Consider the following 26,488-nt stretch of genomic DNA (forward strand, 5'->3'; position numbering starts at 1 on the left):
GCAGGTGAGGGGGCAACATGCCCAAAGGTCTGAGGACTGCAGGATGAGGCTGAGCAGCATGGGCAACTAATGGGGTAAAAGCAGGTACCTGGGTGAGAGGGTGAAGTTGATGAGGGTGAGCTTTGTGGAGACCTCAGGGCTGTAGTGAGGGTTGGGCAGCTTGGTGGTGATGTACATCTTGAAATCGTCATGGTAGGGGATCACTGTATCCCCCAGCTTCAGCACGGTGCTGCCTTGCTGTTTGAAGGTCTGCACCAGAGAAGGACAAATACAGGAAGGTTGGGATGGCTCCTTTTGTGAGGGAAGGCATCCTGCTCTGCACTGGGCTCTGCAGTCAGGAGAGTCAGAAGGCTCTCAGGACAGAGGAGCTCCAAGCTTCCCTGTGGAACTAAAGTGTCTGAAGTGAAGACAGCAGTTGTGTTTCATGGCCCTGCCTCCCAGACAGAGATGCCTGCTGGCAGAAGACCAGTGTGTGCAGGAGGCTGTCAGGGTGCTGGAGCCCTGGCCAAAGCATGGGACTCACTCATCCATGTGAGTTCTGCCTGCCCATGGAGACCTACAAATGCACCCCACGCCATGGCACCCTGGCCAGCTGGCCCCTTACAGCTCAGCCAGGTACCCACTGCCCTCCATGCCAAGGGGAGACACCAGACCTCTTTCAGCAGCACAGGCTCAAGGACTGGATCCAGCTCCTCGCCGACATTCTCCAGCAGGAAGGGCTTCCCAAAGCTAATGGTGTTTTCCAGAGTGGAGAGGAAGTCCCGGTCACTCAGCTTGGCCACCTCCAGGCTGTTTTCCCTCTCCTAAAAGGCAGCAGGGGAGGGCAGGGTTTCTGTGGTGTCCTGCCACCTTCATATCCAGCTCTGGTGCACAATACACCTCTCGCTGGCCTGACTTAGCTGCCTGGGGCAGCAGAAATAATATATTTTCTTGCTCTGCTAGGCTTTGGCTATTTTGGCAAGTTTATCCCATATCAGCAGGCACTAGAGACAGCTCAATGAGGTAGCAGAAAAGAGGGGGTAAATAGGGACAATCTCCTCCACAGAGGCATACCCCTCTGGAGCCCCACACTGCTAATTCAGGGCAGAACCTACAAAGTGAGAGCAGGTGGGTGGGAAAAGCTCTCAGGGAGCAAAGCAGGAGCAGCTGCCTCAGCCTCCTGCCTGATCCTTCAAAGGTGGTGGTCAGTGTTTTCAGCACTTTGGCAGTAGGGAATGCACTCAGCAGCCAGGTAATGACACCCTGATCCCTCTGTGCTTGAAACCTGAAAACCATTATGGGAGATGTTGGTGTTGTTTTGTGAGGTGAAGGCTCCCAGAACGTTAGCGGACACCCATCAGAGTGGGAATGTGATTTGCTTGCTGTCTTGCTCGTTTACATGAGGGTTCTTCCTGCCCTGTGCTGCTTTCCCTGAGAAGGGAAATCCACCTGGGGTGAAGGTGGATGTGGAGACTGTCTGGTGCTGCTTAGGCTGGGCTGGCAGAGCATGGGGCTTTGCAGCTCTAGAGCCCCAAGCCTGAGGTTGCTCTGCACAGCTCTGACAGAAAGCTGTTTCCCCTATCCTGGCAGATCTGGCTTTCCTCCTCACAGCTCTTACCAGATTCTTGATCCACTTGTTTGCTTGTCCTTGTGGGTCTATGTAGTGATTCCAGCGCAGGGAGAATCGGGTTATTACCCCGTTCTCCACAGACAGGGCATCGTTGGGTAAACCAGCAACCTAACAGGGTAGAAAAAGTTGTTGGGACACCTGGTAGTGCATATAGGTGACCAGAGAGAAGCCCTTGCTGCCCTGGCCCCTGAGAGCTCCCAGTGGGTGGACAGGGGGTGGTGGTGAAGGTACCTCTGCCAGCAGCCAAGCCCTGGGATGGGGCTGTGCTGTGGGGTCGGGCTTGGGCAGGCTATGGCCAGAGCTTGGCTCTGGGCCTGGTGTTGGTAAAGGACAAGGCTTACAGGTCAAGGCTGGTGTCCTTTGTGCTGCTGCCCAGGCCTGGCAGGAATTCCAGTTCTACAGTGTGGCCTTTATCCAGCTGCTTGGGGTGGGGGCCTGCCCCTTTGGTCCAGGGGTTCTGGTGAGTGCTGAGCTAACTGTTTTAGTCTTCACCTGAGGCCCCTTCTTCCTCAAGTATTGTTTGGTTTGGGTTTTTTTGAAACTTGCCTGCCAGGAGCGGATTTCCACGGGGTCTCCAAGGGTGTTGATGAGGCTTGCATCCTCACTGTGGGGAATGTCATTTTTGGCCAGCTCCTCCATCCACTCCGTGGTCAGTGCTGCACGGTAGTCTCCCTGCCATGAGAAACAGCATCGCAGCTTTTCTTTAAGTTGCAGCTAGTCTGTTGTGAGTATCTAAACCCTCCCGTTCCCATTTAAATGGGCCCTGTGCAGCCTCTTGCACAAGTGGAGAGAGATCCTGGAGGGATCTCACACCATTGTGTCCTATTCCTTTCTCCCTGGCCAGGACAGCAGAGCTGCAAGTAGAGTGCTGACCACTGCACACTTACTGTGAAAGGGCCCAGGTAAGCCACAAAGCCAGCTGCAACCAGCACGTCCCCAGAGCTGTTGTTGATTTTGTCATCCAGGCTTTCCACAGTGTCCTGCCAGCGCACCTTCTCATCAGCCAAGCTGTTGATGAGCTGTGGGATAAGATGCGCACGTGAGAGCTGCTGTGAGGTCTAACCTTGTGTCCTGGACCTGCTGCTCTCTGGGTAATACTGCACGTGACTTTGGTGACCAGAGATTGGGGTGGCCCCTGACATATTCTGAATTCTGTTTGGCTTTAAGCACTCAATCCTGGATTACAGGGCTGCTCTCAGATGTCCTGGAGACCCATTGTTAACTGAGGAAGCTGTGCTCAGGAGGACAGCAGCTTTTTACATCAGTGCCTGGCTAGCTTAGCTTTCCAGTCCTGTTGAGCTGCTGAGACCAGGCCAGGTAGCTTCAGCCTAGGATTGTCATCAGCTGCAGGCACATGGATGTTTTCATCACTGTGCTGCTTGATCTGGAATTGAGTTCCCTCATATAAGCAGACAGAAGCTAGCACTGTCCCTTACCACGTCAGCACGGGCCAATCTCTCCAGACACTGCTCGCACTTCCTCTCCAACTCCTCCTTATTGGCTTTGCAGGCCTCGTACTTGGCTTGCAGCATGGCAATGCCATCTTCAACCTCCTTCAGGCGTTGCTTAGCTTCGTCAAGGATCATTTGGGTGGCACGCAGGTCCTCCTCTGCCTCCCGCAAGGCTTGCTGGGGAGATGCACAAGGAAACAGTGAGTGGGTATGAGGTCAGGCTCTTCCCCCAAAGCTAGAGATCTTGAAGCAAGAGTTGGTTTCCCATAAAAGCTCTTGCTGATAAGTGCTAGCTACTGATATCTCAATATCTCTGTCACTCCAATCCCAGGATGACAAAGGCATTATGTCTGAACTGCAGAATGCAGTGATTCCCAGCACCTCCTGCAGAAGGGAGCTGCCAGTACGGTGTTCCTGAACACCAAAGGCAGCTGGGTCACACAGTTGCTTACCCGCTTGGGCTCCACGACCTTGGCCACAAAGTGGTACTTGTGCATGGCACGCACCCACTGGCAGATGGAGGTACAGGCTTTGGAGACCTTGGCGATGGCAGCTGGCTGAAACTCATCATTGTCAATGTAGGGCTGGATGGCCTTGATCACACTGTCTGGAATGTTGTCCTGCAGAGAGCAGTGGGAGAGAAGGAGACTCTCCTCAGTCAGATCTCTAGCATGCTCATCACTGATCTCTTAAGGGCTTCCTGCAGAGGCAGCAGCACCCCAGGACGTGACAGGATGGTCAAGGCATCACACTGGAGCAAGAGGAATCAAATCACTGCATGTTGAGTTCTGGGAGCCACAACTGTGGGATTGGGTAAATCCTTTCCCATACCACTTCTATCTAGCTCCTCCCCACAAAAGAGCAGGGGGACAGAATGTGAAGACTTGTGTGTCTGGATCCCATTGCCCAAGGCAATAGAGTGCACCCAACTCATGTGAGGGCTTCCAGACCAAATACACCCCTGTCCTTGGTGGTCCTGAAGAGTATTGCCCACAAGGAGCTCAATTTGTTACTGCTGTGAGAAGGATATCTGTGAGGCAACACCAGTCACAGCTCCCTTCTGCCATTGCTTACCTTATCATAATCATACAGGCTGTTCAGGAACTGCACTGGGTCCTGGAGAAGGGCCCTGCCTGGCTCCCAGTAATCATCCACCTTGGTGCCTATCTTTTCTCCTGCCACCTTTTTGGGCTTTTTTCCATGCATAATGCAGACAGCTTCAATCACAATCTTCACACCAGGGGGAGGCCGCTGCAGTGCTCGTACCTGCAAAGCCCAAATGGAAAACGGGATTAACCTGATTATCTGGGAGATGGGGTGCTCATCCCTCCCTCAGCTGGGCCAGAGGAGACTGGGACCAGAGGCAGGACACTTAGAGGCAGGAAGGACAAGAGGCATTTGAAGGGAAAGCTGGTTATCAGAAAGGGCATGGAGCAAACTAAACGTAGGCTGAAAAAGCCTGCTCTGCTACTGTAATAGAAGTGTGCCTATGGGTTGAATATGTCTTGGCAAAGGAGATAAATCTGTATGGCCCTAGGGAGAAGGCTGTATGGAAATGGGACACAGGCCGGCTTTCTCCCTTGTTCTGTGGTCTCCCATTTGTCTTGTACCCCACCACAGCAATGAGCTGGTCTTCAGCACTTGTGGAGGGACTGCTTGAGTCTCCCCTCAAACAGGCACCTAGGAGTGCTGCTGCAGCACCATTGGGATGACTGTGGGTGTCAGGACCTCTGAGGATGACTCCTGCTTTTTCCCTTCTAGGGCTGACCATCCTTGCCATGTTCAGCTGGAGGTATTCCCAGGCCTTCCCACTGGACACTGTCAATGGAGCAGCAGACTTCATAGCAAAGCTGAGGCTGATCTACCCCCATGCAGACACCCTCTGTGAGAAGGACTTTGAGTGTCTCTTTGACTGCCCTGAGACAAAGCAGTTCCTCGAGTGGTTCTGCAGCATGGTGGGTGAGGAGAACGTGCTGAGCCCAGCTGAAGTGGAGGCCTATGAGGCCCTGCTGGCTGCAGGCAAACCCATCCTGGAAGGTGATGCCTTGGAGGAAGCCCTGCAGAAGTGCTGCCAGGTCCTGTGGCTCCCGAGCTCGATAGTGGATGAGGGGCCCTCTCAAGAGGCCCTGCAGCAGGAGCTCCAGGAGCTGAAGCACCACCGTGACCTCCAGCTCTGGAGGTACAGGAAGCTGTTGGCTTGGACAAACAAGCTGCAGCAGCAGCAGAAGTATATGGAGGAGGAGGAGAAAGTGGTGAAGCAGGAGTTGAGGGTGGCTCATATGGACTTGAAAGTAAAGATGTTCAAAACCAGAGCTGTCTTGAGCCAGGTCAGCAAGGCTGCAAAGGAGGTGTCAGAGTGTCCTGAGAACATGGGGATGGGCCAGCTGCCAACACTGCTGTGCCAGATGGATCTTGCCCCTTACCTGAAGCAAGAACAACAGGCCACTGATGCATTTGAGAGCTTCATCCACCAGGTCCTACCAGAGAGTGTTCATGCTGCAGATGTTTGGGAAGCAAGTGCACAGGGAGAGAGCAGCCTGAAGGAAGGGTTGGAGGCTGAGACACAAATGGACTCATGCTGTGAAATACCAGAAGAAAGAAGAGGAGCTCCTTATCAAGAATGCACAAAAACACTGTGTGGAGTGGCACCAGCAAGCCAGGGAAAATTGATCCAAGGCTCAAAGACAGAGCTCCTAGTGGAGGGAGGGAATGAGAAAGACATGTTGAGCATGGAGAGTGAGGAGAGAGATGGCAGCCAGGAAGTCACAGAGAGAAGGGATTCCAAGAAAACATCAACGCCAAAACAAGAAAACATCAACGCCAACAGTCTTGGGACTGATGAAGATGAGCTGCTGGAGGACCAAGACAACTTCTGGAAGGAGCTGGGCCGAATAGAGACAGCACATATCTGTGCCCAGAGGGAGGTTATAGTCACAGCAGCAAAAGTGGAAGGCACCCGTGCTGCGCTGGAGTGGGCCCAGAGGACCCTGGAAGCTCTTGAGGATAAGCAGGTAGGCCAGTGCCCCCATCCCTCCACCATCCTATGTGGTCCTGCTTAACGCAGGAGCACAGCTGACAAGCTGGGAGGGGGTGGCAGAGCCAGGCAGCGCCGTGTCACCAGGCTGTCTGTGTCCCCTGCACAGCAGGCCGTGGAGGCTGAGCTCCAGGGCCAGGATGCCATGCTGCAGAGGCAGCTTCACGCCCTGCATTTCGACATCACCCACGCTCTGACACAGCAGCTGCTGCCCCTGCTGCAGGCAGAGGCCCGCTGCCTCTGCCTGCCCATCCTGCACAAGCTCTTCAGCCTGGAAATTGCCCGGCTCCAGAACACTGCCAGGAGGCAGGAGCAGGTGGCTGCGTGTCTGTTGAGCCAGCACAGCCACCTGGACCTGCTGGAGCTCCAGCTGAAACGGGAGAGAAAGGAGCTGGAACAGAAGGCTGCTTGGCTGGAGAAGATTGAAACGGTCACGAGGGAATCCCAGACCAGGCTGCAGAAGCAGCAGATGTACTTCAGAGATGCCGGGTCCTCCCAGAAGGGTCATCCACACAAATGGATAGACCCCAAAGACCTCACCGCTGTACGGTAAGGGCCTAAGCTTGAAGAACAAACTAGGTGGGGGGACAGTGGCATGGGAATGGCTGAGACAGGCAGCAGACCCAAGCTACCAGATAGACTAGCTGTGCTCTTCTGCTGGTGCAGAGCCACTGTGACTCTGTGGTGGTGTGAAATTCCCCAGATCTGCTTCTTTCTGGCTGGCTTGGACTGATGAAGCAAAGTATGGGCTTGGAGAATGGAATGAGTACAGAGAACAGAAGTTTTTTCTAGAATATTAAGGTAGAGAGTGCAGAGGCAAGTCCTCAGCCATGGAGAAGGGGCACTGGGCCACCAGAAACCACAAGATCCTTAGAGCAAAACCTTTCTCTGACTAGGTGTCATGCATTGACTGGGTCTTCTCAGTCTTCCCCACACAGTTTTGGAATAGCTGGTGCTGTTGTCTGCCAAAGAGAAATCCCACACTGGCTCTTGAGCCAGCCTGCTTCTTTATGGTACCCTTCCTAGAGCTCCAGGACATGGGATGCTCACCAGGAGTGGCTGTCTTCTCACTGCTGACACACATCAGCTTGCATCCCTGTCTTACAGTGCACAACAGCCTCAGAGCCCTGTTCTTGCTCAGTACTGGTGCTGCACTCACAGCTCTGGTTGGCTGTCCCCTCTCACAGGCTCTGGGACATGGTGATGGGGAAAGATGAGAAGAAACAGCCCTTCCACAGCTATGCAGCCTTGGCAGCCAAGTGCTCCCAGCTGGTTCAGGACAAGAGGGCACTGGAAGCCCAGCTGGAAGCTCCTACACCCCAGGTGTCTGCCCTGGAGTCCTCCATGGAAGTGCTCTATCACCAGCTGTACAGCAGCTCCAACCAGCTGCAGCTCTCCCCGCCGGTAAGGCAGCGCTCCCCCTCCCCGGGTGGCAGCAGCTCAGCACTGGGGGCCCTCTGCCATCCTCCCTGGGTACAGGGGGACACCTCACTGCCCCTCAGCCACAGAGGGAGGGGAGCTTGGCCCGATCCTTGCCTTGTCCCAAAAACCCTCCAGTGAGGCAGCGGCTGGCTGTGGGACAAAGGTGATTCTCTCTGTGTCTCACATGTGCTGTTCAGTGTTGAGATTGGGGTGCCTTAGCCAAGGTGTCCCAGTAAGCCACCTCTGCTCCTTGGACTGGGAGGGTTTGGAGGCCAGAGCTGGGTGGGTAGTTTGTTTCTGGGGGGCTGAGCTCTTCCACAGGCATTAGGAAAATCCCCTTATTTCTCCATGTTCACATGAGTTTGGGCTCTGTCCCTTAGGAGACCTCTGAGCTGATGCAGCAATTGCTCATCATGGAGGATGACCTCTACCAGAAGCTGGCAGACCTCCTGAGTGACTTGGAGGTGAAGCGCAGGTCTCTGGAGAACCCCATCCTGCAGGCACAGCGCAGCCTTTACGTGTATTTTTACTGCAATGAGGCCCGGCTGAGAGAGGAGGTGGAGGGGCTGGAGAAGCAGGCAGCAGCTTCCTCCAAGTGACCCCAGAGGGAGCTGCTCTATGGAAGGGAGTAGGTCAAAGGGATCCTTGCTCCCTGCCACAGTAGTGGTGTCCTCTTTTTTGGTTGGGCTGGGTCCTTAATGCTGGACTGGGAGAGAACTCTGGTGGTCTCTGCTCTGGTGACAGGTTACTTGGGTCATGACCTGGCAGCTGGATTTAAAAGAAACTAGGAGCTTAATCCTTAAATACAGAGTTTCTGGAGGCAGGTTTAGATGATGTGTAAGAAATTGATGCATCTTGTGGCATTGGAAGCCTTGGACAGACAAGACACTTCTTGTGGCAGCTCTACAAGAGGATAGGTGCTGGGGGCAAGTGGACCAACACTGTCTATGTCTTTCCCCACTTTCTGAGGAAAGAAGTTTTGTGTGTTTTTGGGAGAATAAAAAGGTCTGTTACAACTGCAGAGCAATAAGCCTCTCCCTGTGTGGTGAAATCTGTACTTGTTGAGTGTGCTGTCTTGGCTGTGATGCTTGCAGATTCAGAATCGCCCTTCTTTCTATCACTAGCCTATTTCAAGCCAGTATTCCTTGAATTCAGCCTGCTGCCTCTTCTCTGCCTGTGGTGGTTCTCTTTTTAAAAGAGCCTGCAGGTTCAGGGTGCTGCCAGCTCTGTCCCTGTGTTGTACAGTCAGTATCTGGGGTTGCTTGTACCTGCTGCCTACCCCTGTGGACAGGTATGTGGACTGAGCCCTCCTCCGCAGCTTCTCCAGGACATGCTAGAAACACCCAGGGGCCACTCACTGCCTTTGTGCCCTTCAATTTCCATCTGAGGGAGTGAAGGTGAGAAGCTCCCAGGTGAGAAGCTGCCCAGGGTGAGCCCAGGGGGGATGGATGGAGGAAAAGGCTGGGGATATTGCAAGCCTATTGAAAGGGAATTGCTGCAAGGAGATGCTGTCCTTGACCAGAGCCAGCTCTGCCACCCTCCCCCTTGACACAGTTACCTCTGTAACATCATTTCTGTTGAGGTTCTTCAGGCTGGCAAGAGCAGCATCCAGGGCTGGGAGGGCTTCAGCCAAGTCCTTCTGAGCATCATCTGCAATGGCTTGGGCTGTCTGAGCTTTCTCATTGGCCTTTGCCTCCTCAGCCTGCACAGCACTTCTTGTCTCTTCAGCCACAGCTGTGTCCACCTGCAACAGAGACAGCCTCAGAAGCATGCTGGAGGCAGAGCTTGGCTTGGCACTGCTAGGAAAGGATCACAGCTGTCCTGGCAGCTTGTGTCTTCTTCCAGCAGACCTCAGGAACCTAACTGCTGCAGGGGATGCCCTTCCTGCACCATACTGGGAGAAGGTTTTTGTCAGCCTGTATAAACCATCCACAAGCTCCAGCTCTGGCTGTGCCTGAAATGATGTTAGTCTTGCAGGAATTAACTGCTCTGCCCATTTTCCTATTGGCACAAGTAGAGGATGCATAGGGATGCAAATCTGTAGGGAGATGGAGGGAATAGGAAGATATGCTGAGGGGTTTGTTTCTAAAGCTGCCACTTCTGCATACCCCAAGGGTTAAAACACTACCAGGAGGCATAATGTGGAATATAGCCAAATCCTTATCTGCTGTGTGGGAATTGAGGTGGTTGCAGAGTCTTTCCACTCTGCATGCAGAGCTGTATTATGTTAGTGTCCCTGTTCACTGTCCCAGTGTGGCCACCCCACAGTAGGAGACAGGCAGGGAGGAACACAAGGAGAGAAGGCAGTGACAGCCAACACAGAACACTTCCCTCTTCTGAAGTGGCATGAGTGACTGTGTGATGGTCCTTGAGGTTTGGGGGGTAGTTTGCAGCTGGGTCAGCTCCCTGGGGATGGGATGTGGAGGAGTGATCCTGTTCAACAAGGAGTCTTGCTTAGAGCTGCTCAGGCCACCTCAGGATTGTGTTAGTGTTGCTAGACTGTGCTTGCAAGGGTCTGGGAGCTCGGCTGACTGACCCTGGGTGGTGCTTTCAGACAGGGGCATGGGAGCCATTGCTTCTGCAACAACTGGTGCTCACCAGCAGCAGAGCAGGACCCCAGCAGGAGGCAGTCTGTGCTGTCACTGCAGCTCTGCACAAATATCTGCTGTGCCAATCGGAGCCGTTTTTACCTCTGATCAAGCAGGATTTTGCACAATCCCTGGCAGGCCCCTGCAGTCTGAGCAGAGTTAGACAGTGCAGGGCTGCCCAGCAGCGGTACCTTTATCTGTTCGATGGTTGCCTCGGTGTCCTTGGCCGCCTGTGCCAGGAGAGGGCGGGAGGACTCCAGCTCCTCCTGCATCTTCGCTACATCCTCTGCCGTTCGCAGGAGCTATGGGAGCAAAGCAGAGTTAAGGGCAGGGGCAGCAGCCATGGAAAGCCCTGGGAAAGGGCTGTGCTGCTCTGGAGGGTGCTCCCTGTCAAGCACTGGGCTGTGCAAAGCACAGGTCTTGCCCTGGTTCCTGCTTAAACACAATCTGACACTGTGGTGTGCTTATAACCAGCAGTGCTAATATTGCCTGCACATGTTAGGCATTACTTCATAAGCTCGTGGCAATGAAGCAGCAGAACAATGTTTCTGTTAGAGGGCTTTCAATTACAAGGTTAATAAGGAACATCCTGAGAGCTGAGCTACACAGAGGTCTGAGGTCCCCAAAGACTGGGGATCATTATTCTTTGAGATGTTAGAGACTCAGACCTTCAGAAAGCCTGGCCCTGGCAGAAGGCATAGTTCTCACTTGCTTTAGCCTGAGTTTTTTCCTGTTACACAGGACATGTGTAGGACATCTCACTGCATCTTTGCACCTATAAATACACTGCTCAGAATGTGTAAAGGGTGGCCCCAAAACTTTCTTGGGTATGAGGGGCGAACCTTGTCTAGGCCACTTTGCATCCTGTTCTTGGCTGTCTTCAGTTCCTGTTGCTTCTTTCCAATGAGGGAACTGAAGATGCTGAGGAACTCCAGGTAGCTTTTTGGAGTGATATAATTGTGTCTGCCCAGTTCTGCTAGGAACAACTGGCACTTCTTTGCCACACTCAGGTGGATTGCTACACACACTTGAATCTACAGGGAGAAAGGAAAGAAAAAAGGAAAGGAAACAAAGGAAAGAAACATTCAGTACTTAACATGTGAAAGGCAAATCTATGTGATGCCCAGAGAGTGCACAAGGGGCTTATGAAGAACCAAACTACACAGTCACAGCAGAGCTTGTGTGTGGGGGCTTTAGTGCCACAGAGGGCTGACAAATGGCCAAGACAGTTCAAATGCAGCTCTGCATTTGAATGATCCTGCCGTGGAACATTTCTGCTGCAAGGTAAGACAATTCTGAATGTGTGCCCTGCACTGTTGTCTTGGTGCATGCAGAGACACAGCACACTGAACACGTGGGAGCAGAGTATTCCCGCGAGTGGCACGTACCATCCCGCTGATATCCTCATTGCCGCTGCCAAGGAGTGGGAGTTCGTTCAGGAAGGAGGAGGCAACGCTCTGCAGGGCTTCAGCAGGCCACTCATTGAACCAGTCAATGGTACAGCAGTTCACGAGAGAGGGGAACTGCCTCAAGCGTGCACGGAACACTTCTCCGATCGGGCTGAGGGCAAGGCGTGCACAGAAGATGTGTTACAGCTGGCTCTACGTACAGGACAAAATAACTTTCCTTCCTTGGAACCACCCTGATACTTTGTGAAGCAAGAGGGACAGGAACACACCCAGAGAAGGAAGGAAAAGGGGAATGACAGTTCAGGCACTGAGCTGCGTGCCCAAAGGTGCATGTCTGAGCTCATTCCTTGGCTCGGGATATTCTGGAAGTATTAAGATGGTAGTAGGGTGGTGTTTTATGGGTGCCTCTCTAGGGACAAACTTAAGGGATAAGAAATAAACGTGCTCTAAAGTTTATTTCAAGCAGGTGTGTGCAGAGATCACATCACCAAACCATAACCATGGCCCTGATTTTTCTACTTGTTCTTGCACTGAGAATGTCCTGTACCTTCTGGTATCCCTCCTGCAAGGGAGCAAGCTGGTTATGGACTATGTATTGGATTAATGAGTAACATAGTGCAACTGAGCCCCAAATTCAAGCAAGATATGTCTGTAACAAATGGCTCAGTGGTGCAGAGAGGAGGAGGTACCTTGTGTTTAATCTGAATCACACAAAGTCATACTCTTGAAAAATTCAAAATTCCTCTTGAGACCAGCAAAGTGTTAAAAAATTTTTTAAATTCTAGTCCTAGGGGAAGGTGTTATGCAAACCACACTCCTATTCTTCCTCCTTCTCCAAGGACTGGGACTTGGAAATAAAGATCCCATTACACAGTGATGAAAGGCAAAGGATAAGGAGGGAATAATTAGCATTAAAAGCATGGAGGTGGAGGCCTGAAGTGTACCTCATGCACAGGACCATGTGGATATTGCTGCGAACCCGTGCCACGTATGCAGCCATCAAATTGGCTTTGGTGGGCTGCTGCCCCAGATCTCGAAGAATAGGCTTCATAGCTGTCATGATCTGGTCTTGCTCCTCAGGACTGTAAATGTTGGGAATGTCACCAGAGTTGAGCAAGTTGTTGATATCTTCGAGGAAGGATTCACTTTGAATCTAAGTAGATGGTAAAAAAAAAACAAACCAAAAAACAACAAAAACCAGCAGTTTCTTAAGTCAGAAGACAGTCATGTCTCACATGATATGGAGATAATTTCTGCATAAATACAGCCCTCAGCCTCAGTTATAAGAAACAATTTTTGTGATGATTTGGCTCCAGAAAGGCACACCCTGATTCTTGTCCAGCACTTCCAATTAAACAGCCATATTTCAGCCATTTTGGGGGTAGGAGGGTGTGTTTGAGAACAAACATCCTTCTGCCCTTTCCCTGTCTCCTCACAGACAAATTGAGCTCAAGTCTTTTTTCCTGCCTCTGCAACCAGACCCCAGACACCTTGGTTGCTCCAGGTCTTCATTCCTCCAGCACAGAACACTTCATTATTAAAATAAAGCTTATCAATGTGGGAGACAGAGTAATTGTAGGGATGTGTCACAGGCTGTGGGATGATCTCCCTCCAGTGCTGCATTCACCTCTCCACCTTTGCTACATCAGAAACACACAGCATCCATCTCCTTGACTAAATGCATCCTCTTGGGCCCCTTTGCTCCCACATATGCTTCTCACTGCAGGGAAAAGGCTGCAAGAACAAGTAGCATTTGACTGATGCTCATCTCACTGCTTAGGGCTCTGCCACAAGGGAATGGTTCCTATGATAATGAAGGCAGTAAAAAAGCCTATGGGGAACATAACTGTGATTCCAGAAGTGGAAATTGGCCTACTCATTAGCAAGTTACAGTTTACAGCCAGCATTATCCTGTGGAACCAGCAGGTGTAAGGTCCTAAATCTACTCTCTTTTTGAAAAGCGAAAGAATCATTTTACTTAGGACTTCTAATATCAGTGGCCAGTACTGCTTAGTTTCAGACAGCTAAAATCTATGTACCCACCAAACCATTGGATGGAGCTGAAAGAAGCTTCCTTCAGCAAGAGAAGAATCCACCCACTCACACACAGCTCTACAGACCCTCTAGCAATAAATGTACCACCTCTAGTTCCCCTGGGGCTATTTTATAAGATGATGAATATGGGCTACTGAAGAAATACAACTTGTGTCTGGTTTTGTCAAGCTCCTTAATACCCTGTAGGGGAATTTACTGAGCTCAGAGATGTGTTTCTTACTCCTTTTGAGATGGAATCCACCATGCTAATAGTCCTGTACCTGTGTGTCTACAAAGAGGAAGGTCTTGGGTAGATTTTGAAGGCCTGCCATCATCATGATCTTCCTCACATCCTCTCGCCATTCAGTCATGCCATAATTTTTGGACAGTTCAATCTGGAAACATTCATATTCTGCCCTAATGGAAAAAGAAGCCTGTGGAGTTAGATCAAACTAAAACATTCTCTTCTGTCAATTCCCAGTATGTCTTGTGGACTCAGGGTGAAAGGACTCAAGCAAGTTTTTCTACAGTGAGTCCCGAGCACACGTTTGTCCTTGTGCACCAAGGACAAACTGTGCACAAGGACAAACTGTCCAAGGACAGCCACCAACCCAGGACCAGGTTTTACACAAAGCAGAGATACCTGAGCTAGCCAGAAACCCAGTGCAGATGTGCATGATGTTAACTGAGTCCTAGCTCTTGACTCATTTGAGGAGTCAGCAGCCAGAAAAACATGTAACTGGCAGTGAGAAGGGCAGAGAAAGATTCTCTGAAGGCAGCCCCAATGGAGCTGCTCCCCATTACATGCATAGGTGGGAGTGCTTTACTTACATGTGAGATGCCAGTCTGGTGAGAGACTGTCTCCCACTTCCCCCAACCCCCAGGAGAAGAGCATTCCCCGGAGCCTGCCGCAGGATCCGGCTGATTCGGCAGATGTGCTGAATCGCATCCATGAACAGCACAAGCTTCAGCTCTGGGGTCTTGCTTTGATTGTACTCCTCCAGGTATTCCTCAATCACCAGCTTCAGCTGTGGGCAGAAACATTCAGTTGTGGCTACCAGATAAAAGCAATTGTGTGTGTGTGTGTTGAGGGGGGGTTACTGTCTGCTGGCACAGCCAGGAGTAGGGCAGGGCAGAGTCTGGTGCTTAGCAGAGTCTGGGAGCAGCTCTCCTCTGGGCTCCTAAGGAACTGCCATTGGATGGGCTGAATTTAGTTAGTGGTGGTGGCAGCAGCTGCTCAATGGTGACCTTAAACTAACTCAGGCAAGTGACTACAGTCTGCTGTTCCCAACTGTGCTGTTTACCTCGAGAAACAGCAGGGTGTAGTTCAAAATAAAGGAGCTTATGGCTGCCTGATCCATACTGCTCCAGGGCCTCCCTCTGGGTTAGTTTCCTTGCTCTACAGCTGACCACTGCCTGCTGCTGAATCCTGTGGTTAGGATTCTGGCAGGAAAGCATAGGTGCTGGGGAAGAAAACAACACTGGCTGTAGATGAGTACACTCCTCTCCCAGTCCAGCCATCACATGGAATAGCTGCAGGAGCAGTTTCTCTTGCCCTTCCCAGAGCTCTCTTCAACAGCACCCTCAGGCCAGAGAAGGAGAGGAAGCATGAAGACATCTGGGATTGGATCCTACCCCCTCAGCAATCTCACTGTGAAGCTGGGATTCATACAGCACTGAGATCCCTGCCTAGATGCCAAAGTCCTGTGTGCATCACTGGGGACTGTGCAGCTGCCTCTATGTCTGGCTGTCTCAGCTGTGCTCACCTCAGTGGGGGACAGGCCTACCTACTCTGCAAAAGGGGGTTGGAAAGCTCAGTTAATTACCAGCCCTTGTCACACAGCTATCACAAGAAGAGAGACAACAGAATAATCATCTGTTTCTGATAATGAGTGCAAAACGCACCACTCATTGCCTTTGCTTAATTACCACTATCCAAGTACTCCCAGTATCTTCTCCAACAGGGAGTCTGGCAGTAACATTAATTACTTGTAAAGGTCAATTGTGAAGTCTTTAATGGCAAAAGTAGTATTGTTTGGGGGTAATGTGCCATTTCTTTCCAGCAAATTTCACTTTTCAGTTCCAAGTGTGACTCATTTGGGAGATTTGGTATAGCAGGCTGCCTCTAGGATTGCAATGCAGAGACAGCTTGTTCCACCTCAACTGCCCATCACAACAAATATTCATATATGTGGTAGGATTCCACAGGAGACCCCCGGGATGGTTTGTAGTTTCAGACACCTCTAATTAAAGCACTGCTATTGCTACTATTACTGTTTTCCTTTGTTTGTAGAAGACTGGAAAGATGTGAACGTAGTTCCCAACGTGATTCCTGGGGTCCTTACCTTATCCTGGCTGTCGATTGCTTGGTACACTTTGACACTGGCACGTGGCTCCATGAAGTCTCCAAACAGAACTGTCTGGGTGGGAATGACCTCCTCAAAAGTGGTGCCAAACTCCTCCATCTTCTCAGTCATTAGGTTGTCAAACCAGGTCCGGTCCTCGTCACTGACCAAGCGATCACGGAAGACCCGGCAGCTCTCGTGGTACCACAATCTCAGCAGGTGCTCTTTGCTCTGGTAGGAAATCCCAGCAAAACAGCCCCCATGAGAGAAGCAGAGAAGTGTTATGAGCATTGCTGTCAGCAAAGCTGGTTCCTGCTCAGCATGTGGCCAGCTCCACTCCCATTACAAGGCAACTGGAGCGGAGAAAGAACCGGGTGGAGGAAGCTGCTTTCCCTTCTCCTCTCAAAAACAACTCTTGTCAAAACAGCTGCTTTGCAGAGAGCTCATTACAGCATCAGTTTATCCCCCTCTATTTGTCCATATGTTGGACTTTCTTTGAGATATTTAAATTTTATGTTCTTTGTTTTTATCTTTCACCAGTTTGATTTAATTTGTACAGTTTTCTTGTGTGTTTTTTGAAAGATCATTTCATTTGGCTGATAGCACAGAACCAATAGAACTTAGGGTCCTAAGTACTTCCTGTGATAATTCAGTCTCTACTAGCCAGACTGGAGCCACAGCAAGGTCCTCAGGAGAGCTGAAGGGCAGAAGCAGATAATAGGACAACACCTCTGCCGCTGCTTGGTCCCTGTCTGATCCCCCATCAGGGCTCCATCTAGCCCTGAATGGATGGGCTGTGTCCTACTGACTCCCTGTGGCCACTCACCTGCTTCCATGCCAAGGAAGGACTGTGATGAAGGGGATGTCTGCCTGCTACTGGTACCAGGCAGTAGCCAAAGGGGAGGCTACCACACCCCTTGAGCAATATCAAAATGCATCTTCAATGAGAAATTAAAGCCTGTTTGCAGGCCTGTGAATGAGGCCTCAACTAGAACATTTCAGTCACCAGTGGTGTCCCTCAGGGGTCTGTGCTAGGGCCAGTTCTATCTAATATTTTTATTGATGACATGGATGAGGTATTGAGTAAATTAGTAAATTTGCAGATGACACTAGGCTGGGAGCGTTGGAAGGTAGGAGGGCTCTGCAGAGAGACCTGGAATGGTTGGATGGATGGGCAGAGTCCAATAGGATGAATTTTAATAAGTGCAAGTGCCCAGTCCTGCACTTTGGCCGTCTTGAAGGTCTCTTCCAACCCAGTGATTCTGTGATTCTGTGATTTCTGGTCTTGCCCTGGGTGGCAGGGCTGTGCTGATGGGAGGACTCACCTCAACCTTGGCAGCCTCAGCCATGAGCATGCCCTGGAACACCTTTGAGAGGTCTCTCAGGTTGAAGGTGTAATGTGACTTTGCTGGTGTGGGCAGCAGCTGGGATGTGATGGTCATATACACGGAGATGGTGGCATTGACTAAGGGCTCGTTCAAGTCCTTCACTGCATCTGCTCCCGCTGCAGAGACAGAAGTAGTTGGAGAGGAAGTCAAGATGGTAACTCTGGGCTGAGAAGGTCTTTGCAGTGCAGGAACGTGGCACTGAGTGGCAGAGGTGCTGGCTAGCACTTGGGCAGGAACACACTTTTTTCTGCTTTTTTTCTGAGAGACAGTGAGGGACCTGTCCAAGCACCTGCTCACTGCAGTGGACAGCTGCCAATGGGTTTATCAACTAATGTGAACCAGATTTGGGGGTGGAAGAATGCTTTACAGTCATTCTGTGGTGTGAAGACTTCATGCCCCCCAGGAACAGAGCAGGCACTGCCAGACAGGTAATTGATGCCTACCTGAAATATTCCAGACAGGTTTTCCTTCTCCATCCTTGCACTCCCGCAGTGAAATCTCAGCTACTTTTAAGCTAGAAGGTGTGAGTGCCCTCTTAGCTAAACCCCCTGCAATTCATTATGCTCAGCAAATGCAAAGCCACTGAGGAATAATTTCTTATGCAATAGTCTGGCAAGATTTAAACACAGCTGCCAGTTTTAGAGCATAATTATTTTTTTCTCCCAATGAAGTTTATTACAAACACTCCTGGAGAAGTAGAGCCCTGTGACACCCCAGCAGTTTGCACTTTTTTGCATGTTTTCAAAAATCCTTTAATTTCTTTCTAAATCACAGCTAGCTGTTTCAGTGTGCTCCTGAGATCACAGTCAGGTACTGGTGCTTCTGAATATTGTAAGCACTCAGAGAGCACTGCTTTGCTTCTCCCATAGCTGACTATTCTCACTCCTTTCTACTGGCAGATTTGCAGATGAGGGCATATTTGCAAAGATGATCCTCAATTCCCACCCTGTCAAGTATAAGAGGACTCATTTCACTCCAAATGAACCCTTTTTTCATGGTGGCTGTAGCACCATGCTCAGATCCACCCTGCTCAGCTGTCCACAGGCTGCAGCAGATGGAGAGTAACAGAAGGCTCTGCTTCCACAGAAGGCTGCTGTCTGGACAAGTGTCTGTCTGCTGAATGCACAGGTAAGCTGTGCCATGCTGTGCTCACCAGCGTGTTCTATTCACAGTCTCTCTCATATTTCTGCTCTTACTTACGCACTGGATTTCTGTAACTTTTTTCTCCTAGGAATCCACCTAAAAAAAGACAAAAAAATTAGTTCCAGCTTTACCTGCTGAGGTTAAGAATATCTGCATCACCCATCACAAACAAAATCCTCTCTGAAAGGCCCAGGCTATAGGATAACATATTGCAACTGTGAAAGCCAAAGCTGAAGTTTGTTGATTTGCACCAGCAGAGTTTGGCCCTGAGACTAAATAGGGTATGAGCTCTCTGTTTGCTAAGCCTCATAAAATACTTTCCCTAAAGCATCTTTGAGTGACTACTGCAAGTTCCGGCTTTCAACACTTTGATCAGATCATCAATATTAATTGCTCCCCTTCCAAACTCCATTGTCATCAAGGTGACTTTCAACATGAGGAGAAGGTGGAAGTTTTCTGCAGGACTTACCCATCCAGCTGCCAAGGATGGTGGAGAAGATCTTCCTCTTGCTGCTGTCATCCAATTCAGTGAAGGAGAGGTAGTTGAAATGGCGAGTGAGGCGTGGAGTGACAGGATTCCTTCCCCCTCCAGGAGGTCCCATGGCACAGACAAAATTAATATCTACCAGCTTCTTAAAAGTACCTTTGACAGTGCAAAATCAGGAATGAGTGCTGAGTCATAGCTGAAAACCCTCACCACAAATCTCCACAGCAGGTACACATATCTAACAGGCCAACCCTTGGCAAGAGCTCTGGCCAAGGATGAGGGTCATACCGATCTGTTTCCGGTCGTACCAGCCGTGGTGGTCCATCCACTGCCGCAGCAGCTCGATGGGTGGCTGAGCTCCATACTGCTCCAGCATGGGCATGTTCAAGTCATCGATAAAAAATATGAAATACCGACCAACTGGAGGCCCAAACACTCCCTTCCGCCTGCAAGGACAGAACCCGTGTGAGGACACAGGAAAGGTACTTCTAACTTGATTCAAATGCATGGTTTTTTTCCTCTGGATGCTTCCTGACTCAATAGTTTCAGCTATTTTTTACACTTGATACACTCCTTTGTAAGGGCCTTTGCACCAAAACGATCTGGAGCAACGTTCGAGGCACTGGCTTCTCTCCAAGTGAAATTTTGTCCACTTATGCACAATGCCAAGGAGTAAATGGGTGCAAATAAAGGCAAAGCTTGAGCCCATGAATCTGTTGGAAACTTCAGTGGCTGACCAGGGAGGTAAAATGGAAGCTGTTTACTGTGGGGAGTGGGATTGCGGGTGGGCAGCCACATTTTGTCCCTTCATCACTTTCTGTAAAGACCCCACACCAGGGTTTGCAAACACCTGTGCTGTGAAATGTAGTATTTCTGGAATAACTAGAATTGGAGCAACTTTTACTGACCCTCACTAATCCTTCTCAATTTCTTCTCATTATAACAAGCTATTATTGGTTCTCACAATCCCAGCTCAGACGTGCTGTGTGTCCTACATGTTATCCACAGCTATACATGTTCAGAGCCCCTTCAGGTTTTAGGGTGAAACTAAATAGTCAAGTTGATAGAAACACTGAGCTCAGGGATACTGCCTTTGCACACACAGAAAGGAATCTTGCCTCTTATCCAGTTTGCTGTCGATGAGATCCTGGGTTTGGTTAGAAGAGGTGCGTGCTGAAAACATCAGGAAGTGGGCGATGTACTTGTTAGGCAAGTTCTTCAAAAGCTTGTCTGCAATTGTGAGAGTCTTCCCAGTGCCAGTGGGACCAATGCAAAGAACCTAGAAGCACAATCAGCAATGCAGCATAATCATAGGCAAGCAGCCTGTGTTTCCCAGAACTCTGACACTGGCTGGAGGAAAGGCAGGTTACTGCTGCTCTTTTAGGCATTTGAAGGTTGGGAGAGGACTCTTGGACTTGCTTCTCCAATAAGGGCAGCTGCTCAACACCAAAATCTCTTGGTGTGGATGGAATCCAACTAGAGGAGTACGAAATGGAACTGCAGGAAACAGGTACAGAGGGATGGTGATGGGCTATCTAGCAATTGCTGCATTTTGATTGAACAACTGAGTGTTGATATCCCTTTGGGGTGTTGGCATGGTGCCTAGGGACTGAATGGATAACTCTTAGTGCTTAAGCACAGATCTGGAGCAGAGAAATACAAATCCATGGAAGTGGGAAATAATCTCATAGTATTAGGTAGCTGTTAAGTTCTGACTGCATGGGGAGAAGAAGAGGTTGAATCAAAATTTCAAAAACAAGGCTGGGCACGTACTGGCTTATAGTTGATGAGCAACAGCTGCAGCAGATAGGCCATTCGGACTGTGTTCATCGTGGGCACAATAATGTCACAGAAGTTGGTGTCTGGAACCATGGTGAACTTTGCTGTAGCATCCAGCCACACCTCCCAGTGCACCTGAAAGATTGGAGTCTGCTTAGAGGGGGCATCCATCCCTTCTAAGAAAAGGAAAACTATTTCTGCTATTTTCCCTGTCACAGTTTCTTGTGTAATAGCTCAGATTCTGATGAGAAATTCAGGTTTCCAGCCCGTCTGTTGAGTCTTGCCACCCTTACCTTTCTGTATGGAAATGCTGGGAGTGTTTGACTCGTTACTTTTGGGAGGGACAGAGCCCGAGACTTAGAGGTCATTGCCCCAGCAGCAACACACCTGCCCTCCCTTCTGAGAACTGGGATCAAAGCGGGATGGAGCAGTTGTGATATCTGCAAGAAGAGGAACTCTGCCCATGGCAGATGGCCAAAGGGGGCTTATCTGGGCTCCTGTCTTCCTGTTCCATGCCATCACCCACGTTGCACTCAGAGGCACATGAGGTTTTCTACTTGTACAAGACATGGATCTCTTGTGCTAGACTGAAACTGCAGATGAGCCTCCCAGAGGCCATTATACCAAATGAGATAGAGCTTCTGCCAGGGCAGTGTTGGACAACACAGGAGAAAATCTACATTCCTGACTACCCCATGTGGCCTTCCCACAGACACCACACTGGCACCTTCTGTTAAGCACCTGACAGTCAGGTAGGGTTCTTTGTTTCATTTCAGGAAGGGGAAGCATTTTCCCTCCTTTTTAAAATTCCTTTTAGCCCAGAGTCTGGTGGCTGTCAGTCAAGATGACCCTGACATGCCCTACACTGCTGTCTCTTGTGAAAAAGATGGAATATTTATCTGCCTTGCTGCTATTCCAGACTCTGCTGCACATAGCTCTTCTGCTGTTGTTCACTGCTTTCTAACACAGACAGATCTATCCATATGAGCTCCTCGCTGTCCTCCAGCAGCCACACCTGTGCCACCCCTCACTCTTCTGAGCACTGACAGAGACACCCAGGTCTCAACTGACTTGGCTCAGCTTTGAAAGATCTGGTTCACAACTCTGAAGGCAAGAAACTGCCCTCTTGATTCAATGAAAAGCTTAATTTTGATTTAAACATTCCTGTTTGCTTCCTATAGGCCTTTCTTCTTTGCCCTTAATGAGAAAACCCTACCAAATCTTGTAGGACTGTGTTGCTTCCTGGTCTCTCCTCCTAAATTACCCAGCTTGGAATCAAAAGTTAAATATTTCACCTCTTTACGGACTTCCTCATCCAGATCTTCTTCAGTACCGCTAAGCCCACCATCATCCAGTTTATAGTCATAAACCAGTCCTTCTTCTGGGAAGAGTAACCGGATCTGTGAGAATAAAGCTGTGGTGAACCTGGCTGCCACTCAGCTGAATTCACAGGAGGATTTGCACTACTTCAAGGCAGACTTTACTAACGGGATGCTACCCAGGCCAGGAGGCTCAGGTCTCTCCCAGAACTTCCAGCTCCAGGGGTCCCTTTGAGAGCGTGGCATGCCAGATGGCAACTGAAAGTCCATCCAAAGCCTCCAGGCATTGATCTGCTCTGATCGCCATTCCTCACTACTAATTTCTCTATAATGAGAGAAGATCTGCTTTTCCTTTACTCACCCTTTCCTTTGCCATCTTCTTCCTGAGCCATGAGCTAAAGGCCTCACGACCTAGAGAATCTCCAGTAGCACCCACACTCCAGATCAAGGCAAATATAAACCAAGGTTCAATCAGCTCTCCCATACGAGCAGTCTTCTCCCGGGGAATCGTCTTCAATCCCTTAGAACCAGAGACAAGCAGAAGAAAAATTCTCAGGTGTAATTACAGCACACAAACCTCAGACTCTTCTTAATTTGCTCATAATTCTATTCAGCTTTTACGTTGTTTTTTTCTAGCCAGTTTTTCACAGGCCTTGTTAATATCTTATGTGGATTAAAATTTGTTGTTTCATTGGTGTACTTGAGAGACTCCCTTTGCTGAACTAACGTCACTCAACAGGAGATGGGAGAAGAACTTAGTCTAGGTTTTTAATTTGAAAATTGTCCAGCCTTCTTCAATACTAATTCTCAAAGGACCCACAATCTGAAGTGCATCATTGCTCAGCTCTGATCTCTGCTTTCCCCTCATTCTCCAATTCCCTCTGCTATAAATAAAAGTGAACCTCTGCCCTCCAGCCTGGTAGGCATGGAGCTTATCTTGTGTTCCTTCAGTGGGCAGAGCATAATCCTTCCAGGTTTACCTGTGATTTGCTGGATGCTGTATTACCTTCTGCCACGCAGATGAGCTACAGCATGACCTTTCTGCACCAACATCTTGTTCTCTGGTGACTAACCCTTTCCATGACTTAGCGTCCTTAAGAGTTACAGACACAAGTAACAGTGATAGAGATAGCAAAATCTACCTTAACGGGAATGAAAGGCTGATACTGACATTCCAAGAGCGTGAGGAGGCTCATTGTGAGGTTACTGTCTGTAGAAGCAATAATCTCCTTCACAGAGCTTCGTAAAAAGTCGATGGCCTCCTGGAAAGACAGGCAGGGACAGCTCAGTGTCAGCATCCAGCACAGCTGTCTTTGGTTTTACCTTCTTGTTCACCTCCATCATGTTATGTTTAGCAGGGAGACCACAACTGAGAATGCTGCCATTTCCAGTCGCATCCCAAGTACCACCATTTTTACTGGAGAAAAGCAAGACAAGCCCCTTGGTTCAGTCTTAACACCAAGAAACCTCTGGGCCTCCCTTTTGGTTCTGTGCAACAGTTACATGTATCTTGTGCTATCACTGATGTTAAATGGTTTGCTCCCTTTAGAGCCTTCCTTTGTAGCTCCAGGTTCTTCATTAAAATAATGGCTTATCAGCAGAGTAAAAATAACAAGACTTGTTTGTACAACTTTCTCCCTGGAGGGGCTCCACTCTAAGCTATGGAACTGCACTAGGGATGGTTTTGTCCAGAAGATAATTTTAAAATGAAATAAAACCAATTATAATGACCAATAAGACTTAGTCACATCTACAGAGATCAGTGAGTAACCTCTATTAAAGCCACAAAATTCACAGAGAAGTTTCCATGATAGATATTATGGTAGGAAATGTTCCCACAAGGGCATTTAAATCCAGGCCTTTACAAGACTGGGCTGGTTGATGTTCAAGATGACATGGAAAGGCTGGAACAGCTCACCTGGAGGAATCTCTTGAAGAGAGATGCCAGCTGCTGTGCGAAGCGCTGCATGACTTCTGGCATATTTTTCAGCCAGCATTCAATGAAAGGGTCCAGCCCCAAAATGCTGGGTTCCAGGTAAACCATGCCACAGCGGGAGACTGTGGCAGGGGAGGCAACAGCCAAATCCTGGACTTCAAACATCATGGTCATGCCCTGGAAATTAGAAAATAAAAGAAAGGATAAGGACCTGCTCAGTTTTGAAACGTATTTCAGTGCAGGGAGGAAGGAGTACAGACAACAGGCAGCAAAAGTGGGAGGAATGAGTTACCTCTGTCATCTTGATGATTTCCCCTGAGCTGAGGCATAGCTTCTTATTGTCATCAAGTACTGTGTTCATGTTCTCAATCCACAAAGCATCCACTGGCCCATCAAACATGTACCACTTCTTGTTGGAGTCAGCAGCCACAGTTCCCCGGCGCATGAGTGTGGAAAAGATCCCGTCTGTCCTGAAAGGCAGGAGGAAGGCAGGGCTTGGCCCATTCTGGTTTTGCTGAAATAAATGGCAAAGTTCCCACCACAAAAGGCAGTCTTATCCTGTTTCACTTGTCTCCCTTATCTATGAGCTGCAGAAAGGTCCACCTCATTCCTTTTTTACTGAGACACATCTCAGCCTGAGTGACACCACAAAACAATTTCTTTGAGCACCAGGATCTGGAATTTGTGTCATTTAACTGTAAGATGTCAAGCTTCCCTTTAACATCTCTGTCCTCAGTGAAGAATAAAGAGGCCTTGCTAGCATCCAGTTCAAGACACAGGCAGATTATCTGCTCTCTGGAGATGCCTCTTTTTCTCAAGGTTAAAAGGATAAATCCAGGCTAAAGAGCATGACCCTATCCTCTTTATAACTGAAGTTCCCCATCCTCAGCTGCCTGTGAACCTGGGTGGTGCTGGAGCTGGTGACCAGGAGAACAGACACAAGGAATGCTGGCTGTTGACAGCAAGAATTTAATCTGTACATGGAAACCTTGAGCACGGTTTCCATTCAGATCCTGGACTCGACTCCTGCTATTAAATAATTATTTGTTGTTTTTATAGTACTAGTGAATTCCAGGGTATTGTTACTGAGATCAAGGGAAAACAGTCTGTGCTAAAGCTCAGCTGATTAAAGCAGATGGATTTGACTGTAAATATATTTTACACAATTGCTGTATTTTTCTTTTTTGTCACATTGACATGCCTGTGTAGAGTCACATCATAAATAAACTGTTGAGCTTAATTGGAGCTCCTATAAAATGTCCTTCAGTAAATATGTACCACATCCTAAGCTGGGAAGCTCTGGTCACAGCATCAGTAATGTTTACTGGCTTCCACTTTTCCCAGGGATAGTTAGTTTTATATATGTGTAGTTTCCCTTATTTTACAGAACATAGTCTTTAGCTCTGCCCTGAGACAAGTGCTGGCTGACAGGGCCAAAGGGAGATTCACACTGCTTCTCACATCCTAGCTTATGGATAAAGTGAGCTGCAAAGTCAACCTCAGGTCACATATGGAAACATAAGCAGTAGGACCTGGCTATAAAGAGGGCAAGTGGGCTATTGGTTCTTGTTTCCAAACCATGTAAGCAAGCAGGAGCCCTGGCAACAGGAATGAAATTCCTCTTTATGCCTCAAAGTCATTCCTCATCACTCAAGGATACCAGAGTATTTATACAGAACAATTGAAGTGCGCAGTACAGAGGTCACTTTTCTTCAGAAGCAAAGCAAGTGTTTTTAAGCTGCTGTATCTTAGGAGCAGGGGCATGTGCTCCAAAGCTATTGAATTATTGTTCTGCAGTTAATGCTGCGAGCTGAGCTGCAGGAACTGTCTGGGCATGTGCTGGCAGACGGGGCCAAGTGCACAATGAGGGATGTCAGCTTAAATCGCCGTGACTGGCTGCTGTAGCTTGGTGGGGATAAGGACTTGATCACTTCTGGTTTTATGCCACCACCCCAAACGGTTCTCAGCCTTGGAGAGAAGACGCTCAAGACCAGAAAAGTGTTTTCTGTCTGGAAGAAAGGAAAGAAGGTTTTGTACTTTACCATTCATGCGTTAGCAAGTTGAACTCTCCATAAAGCTGGCCCATTGTGATGGATTTGGGATTCAGTACAAAGTAGCGGACTGCTTCGTAATTCCCACCACTGGCTGCAGGCTGACCTTTCAGTGATGTCATTGCAGCTGCCAGGACTTCATAACTCTGCAAAAGCAGGACAGTCAGAGAGTTAACTGCCATGGCTCCAGGGCAACAAAGCCACTTGCTCTCACAGCAACTGCATTCAAATGCAGTGAGAAAAGAGAAATAGTGAAGGGTAATATTATAGTATGGAAATGTCTGGCTGAAACAAAAGCACAGAAATTAAGCACTCTATATGCAGTGGAGGAGGAAGTTAGATCTTGTGTGCAAGAGGCCTGAAGCACCTAGAGAGGTCAAAGTGTGTCTTAGTCTTAGACATGTGCAGGAGAGCTAATGAGCTTCTGTCTAATCCCACAGCTCGAAAGCAAACCTATAAATATACCTATAAATATACCTCGCCATGACTACAA

At 49.2% G+C, this 26,488-nt stretch overlaps 2 protein-coding genes across 2 annotated transcripts in view; one reads left to right on the forward strand and one right to left on the reverse strand.

The window, feature by feature from the left end:
- Positions 1–26,488, reverse strand: part of DNAH1 (dynein axonemal heavy chain 1) — a 105,292-nt gene that overhangs the window by 7,168 nt on the left and 71,636 nt on the right. Inside the window, exons 35-62 of the mRNA XM_041462546.1 lie at positions 25,987–26,141; positions 24,237–24,414; positions 23,927–24,121; positions 23,151–23,270; positions 22,370–22,528; positions 21,985–22,089; positions 20,684–20,824; positions 20,029–20,189; positions 19,199–19,356; positions 18,893–19,066; positions 18,481–18,519; positions 17,218–17,396; positions 15,893–16,123; positions 14,379–14,575; positions 13,829–13,964; positions 12,458–12,666; positions 11,493–11,664; positions 10,947–11,138; positions 10,296–10,406; positions 9,075–9,260; positions 4,135–4,326; positions 3,513–3,680; positions 3,046–3,237; positions 2,497–2,628; positions 2,156–2,281; positions 1,598–1,717; positions 654–803; positions 89–249 (exon numbers count right to left, since the gene is read on the reverse strand). Coding sequence (XP_041318480.1) covers positions 89–249; positions 654–803; positions 1,598–1,717; positions 2,156–2,281; positions 2,497–2,628; positions 3,046–3,237; positions 3,513–3,680; positions 4,135–4,326; positions 9,075–9,260; positions 10,296–10,406; positions 10,947–11,138; positions 11,493–11,664; positions 12,458–12,666; positions 13,829–13,964; positions 14,379–14,575; positions 15,893–16,123; positions 17,218–17,396; positions 18,481–18,519; positions 18,893–19,066; positions 19,199–19,356; positions 20,029–20,189; positions 20,684–20,824; positions 21,985–22,089; positions 22,370–22,528; positions 23,151–23,270; positions 23,927–24,121; positions 24,237–24,414; positions 25,987–26,141 — 4,439 coding nt within the window. The remainder of the gene's footprint in view (positions 1–88; positions 250–653; positions 804–1,597; positions 1,718–2,155; positions 2,282–2,496; positions 2,629–3,045; positions 3,238–3,512; positions 3,681–4,134; positions 4,327–9,074; positions 9,261–10,295; positions 10,407–10,946; positions 11,139–11,492; positions 11,665–12,457; positions 12,667–13,828; positions 13,965–14,378; positions 14,576–15,892; positions 16,124–17,217; positions 17,397–18,480; positions 18,520–18,892; positions 19,067–19,198; positions 19,357–20,028; positions 20,190–20,683; positions 20,825–21,984; positions 22,090–22,369; positions 22,529–23,150; positions 23,271–23,926; positions 24,122–24,236; positions 24,415–25,986; positions 26,142–26,488) is intronic.
- LOC121350928 (HAUS augmin-like complex subunit 3) lies at positions 4,797–8,502 on the forward strand. The gene is made up of 4 exons (XM_041462720.1): positions 4,797–6,071; positions 6,204–6,643; positions 7,282–7,498; positions 7,897–8,502. The coding sequence occupies exons 1-4, from the start codon at positions 4,797–4,799 to the stop codon at positions 8,113–8,115; spliced, it is 2,151 nt and encodes a 716-aa protein (XP_041318654.1). The 3' UTR covers positions 8,116–8,502.

This window comes from Pyrgilauda ruficollis, unplaced genomic scaffold (assembly GCF_017590135.1).
Source record: "Pyrgilauda ruficollis isolate IOZ18807 unplaced genomic scaffold, ASM1759013v1 scaffold10, whole genome shotgun sequence".
In the NCBI taxonomy this organism is placed as follows: domain Eukaryota; kingdom Metazoa; phylum Chordata; class Aves; order Passeriformes; family Passeridae; genus Pyrgilauda; species Pyrgilauda ruficollis.